Here is a 6,582-nt window from a genome sequence, read left to right on the forward strand (position 1 = left end):
TAAAATAAAAGTGTTGTGTGTTGAAAAATATATCAGTACGATATGTAATTTACTAATTCAAAAATATTTTACTTTTGAAATAATAAATTATTATTTCTTTATGTTATGAATTAGAATTTAAAAATATGTATTGAAAATTTTAAAACACATCTTCTGCTTTTATCCCCCGCATAGTCTAATAAAACATAAAGGGGAAGTACGAGAAAATTTGTAGTGATGTTTACGTACAATAAACGTCTGAAGACTACTACTGTCTTCGAAGAGTCGTACTGTTGGATCGTATGAACTAAAATTCCTAATACTATAGACCTTTGTTGGAGATATATATGCCTAGCTAATTAGTGACAAAAAGAGTGTATTTCTTTAGAAGTGATGTTTGACTTTTTTCACTCATTTCCTCCAAATAATATTGTTAGTTTTACAAATATTAATCATCAATCAAATCAAACTAATGAATATACTTGGTACGTATAGTTACATGGTAATGAAAAAAATTAGAAAACTGAAGGTGTGAGATACATAGAGACCATATAATTAATGCCTGTTTTAAAGGTTCTCACTCGGATGCAGAATTTTCTATTTTTAAATAAATGAAGTATACATGTTTTTGTAATTTTATAATAATAGTATTGTATATGTGTAAGTCACTTTGTATTTAGCAATCCAAATAATATCTTTTTATTATATAGAATAGAATAAATTTGTTGTGTGTTTGGATTGATTTTATGTTTGAAACAAATTATAAATATAATCTAATTTGAAAAATTAAAAAGAAATTCCATAATTGTCCGAATTTAACTTGTTATTCATTTGGTTAAAAAGTTCAAGCGCAAGGATAGCAATAATTAACAAAAATAAATGAAGCAATAGAAATAAATTAAAAATCGTACTTGCATGTGACCTATATTCGTAGTTAAGGGGATTAATTGCAAAAGTTGATATATAGTTGACAGATATATTTTAAAATGTTAATGCTCTAAAGGTTTTACACTTCTACAAAAATATCAACAAGGTACAATTGGCATATGATTTTATCTTTTAAGTATGAAATTCGAAATTCGATGTCTACATGTATGAAATTTAAAAATAATTTGGATAGTGCCTTTTTCTAAACATTGTTAAAGAATCCATTTGTGTGACTAACGAATTACAAGTTTTAACATCACAACTCGCTTTAGTTTTGAAATTTTTATTATCATACACCCTATTACGTGTATGTTTTTCTTTTAAATTATTCATCCTGAGTATTTGGGAAAGAACATTTGAATAAATATGATTAAAAAAGACTTTTTCTTCTTAAGGTGATTTTTAATTAATATTACATGTGTTATAAAATTTAAGTTATAAGATTGATTTAATGATTAAAACAAATGGGAGGAGAATGATGTTGTGACTTTTAGGGATTAATATCATGAAATTGAATATCTTTTATTAACAAAAACTCATAAATTAATAAATATTTATTGATAAAAAAATATACTCCAAAGACCAATTTTTAATTTGAAAAATCATAAACAAACGTATCTCAAATTAGGAGGAGATTAAAAACATATTTAACTCTTTTGAAATGTCTGCATGATGCATTTCAAGTTTCTAATATCCTTCAAATTTGGAACTTGAGAGGTGAAGTTTTCCAAACCATAAATCCGAACCAAGATAATGGTGTTCTTTGTTCTATTTAATGGTGTTGTTTGTGCTATTTATCACATACACAAAACTCTATAGGATCACTAGGATGCACACGTTGAGAAAGTGATTTAGGCAGCAGAGAAGTAAAGGAGCCAAACAAGAATACAAACTGTTGGGTAGGCCCTAATGACCCCCAATCCATTAGCTGTATGGAAAGCTAAGGCGTGTTTTGAGACACAATATTTCAATTCAATGCTACTCTCAAAACACAAACAATAACAACAACAACAACTCTTGTTAATTCCCTTCCCTTCCTTTTCCTTTTCCTTTGTTTTCCCATATAAATAAGACTCTACCCTAACCTTCCATTTCACAACAAAAAAATTCTTCAGTTCACTATATCTATGGCAATGTTTTACCAATTTAGGAATGCTGGTGTCTTTTTTTTCCTTTGTGTTCTTCTCTTATCTGGTGTGTGTGTTTTGGGTCGACCAGCCACTTTTCTACAAGACTTTCATGTCACGTGGTCTGACTCCCACATCAGGCAATTTGATCAAGGCAGGGCAATCCAACTCAGACTTGACCAAAGCTCTGGTAATATAACAACATAACATGTCCGAATCTATTCCAATGTTATAGTGCGTGTTTGGATTCTCGGTTTCCAACTTTCATTTACATCCAACCTCTATTTTTAACAAGCATCCTCTTCTTTGCTTTTGCAGTGAAAGTGTGTTGGACTTTGTGTCATCGCAAACACCCTCTTAAATTCCTTAATATATTATGTTGAAAAAACCTATATATGTGGTCACATGGTCCTAAAGAAACAACCATTTGGATAAATAAATATAATAATACTTGTTTTTACAGGATGTGGGTTTGCTTCCAAGGTGAAGTACATGTTTGGGCGTGTTAGCATGAAGATCAAACTCGTCCCTGGAGACTCTGCTGGCACAGTCACTGCATTTTATGTAAGTTCAAATTTTCTTACCACATCCCTTAAATTTGTTTGGAAATTTCTCAGAGTGAAACACTGACATAAAATATATGTTGGGTTTGTGGTAGTTGAACTCTGACACGAATTATGTTCGTGACGAGCTTGATTTCGAGTTCTTGGGGAACCGTACTGGGCAACCTTACACAGTTCAAACAAACATCTACGCTCATGGAAAGGGTGACAGAGAACAGAGGGTCAACCTCTGGTTTGACCCTGCTGCGGACTTCCACACCTATTCAATTCTCTGGAACCATCACCATATTGTGTAAGTAATTAAACATACACGCATACAACATATTGATAAATCATAAACAATTTTTTTAAATATTTATTCAATACAAATAAGTACACCACAGTTGTGATTAAATCACAACCTAAAGTTTAAATTCAATTCACCAATCAGAAATCCTTCATATAAGTTTTAAATAAATTATTTGTAAAAAATAATAACCACAATAATTGTGATTGAATAAAATTGTAAAAATTATTTATATATCAAGTTTTGATCTAATTTAATCCTATAAAAGTTAAAGATCTCACTTATATTTTGTCTTATTATTATTTTTAATTGATATCAGATTTGATTTATTTTTTTCAATACACGCAGATTCTACGTGGATGATTTTCCAATCAGAGTATACAAGAACAACGAGGCCAGGGGGATTCCATACCCAAAGATGCAAGCAATGGGAGTGTATTCAACATTATGGGAAGCAGATAACTGGGCCACAAGGGGTGGATTGGAGAAAATAGATTGGAGCAAAGCACCATTCTATGCTTACTACAAGGACTTCGACATTGAAGGATGTGCAATGCCAGGACCTGCAAACTGTGCCTCCAACCCAAGTAACTGGTGGGAAGGGGCTGCATACCAAGCCCTTAACTCCATTGAAGCAAGAAGGTACAGGTGGGTTCGTGTGAACCATGTCATCTATGACTATTGTAAGGATAAGTCAAGGTTCCCAGTGACCCCACCAGAGTGCCTTGCTGGCATTTAATTAAATTAATTTTCGGTGGTTTCTCAACATTCATGCATGCCTCACTTATTATATGTTGTTTTTTTTTTTTTTTGTTCCTTTATTTTACATTACACTGTTTTTGTTGTGTTGTGTACACATTGTGCATATAACAAATTATTCTTGGGTCCGAGCTCGTACGTTGGACGAAGCCTATGTTCGAATCTGACGGGGCATTTGTTGTTTGAGTAAAAAGAAAAAAGAAAAACCTCTTCAGGTCCTCTTTCTTTGTATTTTAGTGCGCGTATATTGGTTGTGATATAAGAAAGCTTTGTAATTGTACTCATTATTGGGATGAAATGAAATGAAATTTATTGTTATTGTTTTTTTATGTATTATACGGAAAGTCTCAATTTATGTAGAATAAAGTCTTCCTCCTGTTTCTGGATAAGATAAACGACAAGGAAAATTGGTGGGTTGACAAGATTGCATTAACATGCTCCAAGGTCCAAGCTGGTCTTGGGTTTTTGATTTGTCGCCGTTTTTTTAAAAAAAATTATTGATGTCATGTTAATAAATCGGAGTCACATGATCCATTTAAGTAAACGTCAGAACCAACACTGGTCGGCATAAATACTAATAATGATTTGTGTTGTTAAATCAAATGATTCACACTTTGAATCCTTATTTTATAGTTAGGTATGAAATAAATAATATTGGGAGAAGAATATTTAATAAAGTTTTTTTTATATATAGTTAATTATAAAAATCTGAGATTAAATGCTGCTCCCATCATCCATCTCTCTCGTTGTGCCTGAATATATTTTTCAGAATTTCTCTGATCAATTAATATAAGGCTAAAAGAATTAGTGATGAAGAAGTTAGATTAGCTGAAGTGGGTTTATACCATGATCTAAGCATTAAGAACTTATAATAAATTTGTAAGCACACGTTCACCAAATGTTCAATAGAATTAATGCGCACGTGCACGAGAACTGCAACACATCTGACCTGTGCCAAGATGAAAAACAACTATATCCTAGGGTTAATCTAGCGGTTTTTAGAATTTTAGTAGTATGTATATGTTTATTAATTTTTATAATAATTATTTTCAGTTAGGTTCAGACCTAGAATACATTCATGCCTTTGCGTGCATGCATCAACACGATGTCATGACAACAAGCACCGGGTGATGCTGTAGTTCTTTCTTATCTAGTTTTTGAATTATAGGAGGTTGGCACATATCTTTCGGTTCTCCATTTCTTCGTGTTATCATCGTTACTCCTCATTTCATTGTTGTATTTTTGTGGCACAACTAAAAAAACATGATTTTATGACGCACATTCGACATCGGTGCTTAGAAACCGTCTTAAAAGAATAAGCAGTGACATTTTTATAATTATGATGTGTTAAACGACGACGATTTTACTCAACCCGTCTTGAAATGAACAATACAACACGGCTGTTATTTCCACCATCGCAAAAATGAGAAATCCACAACGTTCCTAGTATACACCATCGTGGTATGCGTTGTCAATTAAGTGAATAATACTCGCGCCTGAAGTCACTAGTGACTCACGTTACATTTTTTCCCCCTCACTCAGCTCACGTCCTGGCCTCCGTGACTCATCGACCATTGTAGGTGTCTTCGAAAATCGTCCAGTTGTCAAAGGTTTGTTTTGAGTCTCTCATTTTCGCCTCTAAGTTTCATGCTTTATGGGGTTGAATCTATAATGAACTGTTGGGGGTTGAATAGAGCATTAGTTGGCCCTGTTGAATGTTCACCCAATTCGTATTTTGAACTCTTTGATGGTATTTCGGCACTAGTTAGCTCGAGGTTGTACTGTTCCCTCGTCAGGTTCTTCTCTAGGTCACTGTTACTATCTGTGCTTCATTTTTTGTCAATATGGTGTTTTATTTGACCTTCATATCAAATGAATAATGATCATTCATGGTATTCAATGTAATACATGGCAAATGCTTATCAAATTATACTTACTATCATTTTCCCTGATTTGTTAACATAACGTATTAGTATCAGCAGGTAGGTTGCCTATAAACATCTGGTTTTATTAATAATTTAATTTGTTGGTGGTGTTTTAAATGGATTAAAAATTCATGCGACCTAATAAAATTTTGTAATGATGTGTTGAAAATTTGTATGTTGTAGCATGGCATTGGTTGAAGCAATTCATGTTTCTTACCAAATATAATTGTTCAGAAGAATGAGATATTATATTGATTGCAGGACAAACCAGTATTGCATGTGCTCTAACTCGAAGGTTGCACTCCAAAGGGAAACTGTGTTACATCGTTGAGACAATATTTGAGTTGGTCTAAACCAGGATCTTAGTTTTAGAGCAGGAGATCATTCTAAAAATATTAGAAGAATTGGTGAGTTTAGCTATATTTTTGTTGGGTAATTTTCCCCCCAATTTCTTCCTGTCATATGTTGTTTTATTAATAGTCTGACATGACGATTTTAAAAATTTTAGGTGAGGTGGCACAACTCTTTGCAGATGATGGTGTTATTTGCATGACTAGTTTAATATCACCATACAATAAGGATACATATGCATGCAAACCAATACTTCCAAAAGGAGATTTGATTGAGGTAATATTGTTATTTTGGTGATCCAAAATAACAAATGTTAAGTCATGCCTCAATAATTGGGCTATACTTTATATAAATTGGTTAATGAACAATAATTTTGTTACTGATATGTAGTAACCCTGCGTGAACCAATAACTGAATCATTGTTGACATTAACCATAGAATTGGTTAATCAACAACTGGGTAACCATTAACCGGTGTAAAAATGGTGTAAATCTGAAGTGAAAATTGGTTGTGTTTTGGATGGGGTACTGTATTTTGTTTCATTTTCTAATTTTTTTTTTTGTTTTGTTTGGGTTCTCTGATGTTTTGTAGATAGATTGTAAGCTTTCCATATAAACCAAATCTTTCATAGTTATGTAGTGCTTGACTTTGAAAATTGTTACTAG

At 32.4% G+C, this 6,582-nt stretch overlaps 1 protein-coding gene across 1 annotated transcript; it reads left to right on the top strand.

The window, feature by feature from the left end:
* The first annotated feature begins 1,760 nt into the window (after window positions 1–1,760).
* Window positions 1,761–3,968, top strand: LOC114392780 (probable xyloglucan endotransglucosylase/hydrolase protein 6). Its single transcript, XM_028354006.1, has 4 exons — window positions 1,761–2,223; window positions 2,497–2,597; window positions 2,692–2,888; window positions 3,231–3,968. Exons 1-4 carry the CDS (start codon window positions 2,034–2,036, stop codon window positions 3,619–3,621), a joined length of 879 nt encoding a protein of 292 aa, XP_028209807.1. The 5' UTR covers window positions 1,761–2,033; the 3' UTR covers window positions 3,622–3,968.
* The last annotated feature ends 2,614 nt before the right edge of the window (window positions 3,969–6,582 follow it).

Source organism: Glycine soja, chromosome 17 (assembly GCF_004193775.1).
Source record: "Glycine soja cultivar W05 chromosome 17, ASM419377v2, whole genome shotgun sequence".
Lineage (NCBI taxonomy): Eukaryota > Viridiplantae > Streptophyta > Magnoliopsida > Fabales > Fabaceae > Glycine > Glycine soja.

What these genes read in the sequence shown, in the direction of transcription:
- LOC114392780 (XM_028354006.1), top strand. Translation starts at nt 2,034, where the DNA reads ATGGCAATGTTTTACCAATTTAGGAATGCTGGTGTCTTTTTTTTCCTT. An exon ending in CAGACTTGACCAAAGCTCTG is followed by an intron (nt 2,224 to 2,496) that starts GTAATATAACAA and finishes TTGTTTTTACAG; the next exon opens with GATGTGGGTTTGCTTCCAAG. An exon ending in TGGAACCATCACCATATTGT is followed by an intron (nt 2,889 to 3,230) that starts GTAAGTAATTAA and finishes CAATACACGCAG; the next exon opens with ATTCTACGTGGATGATTTTC.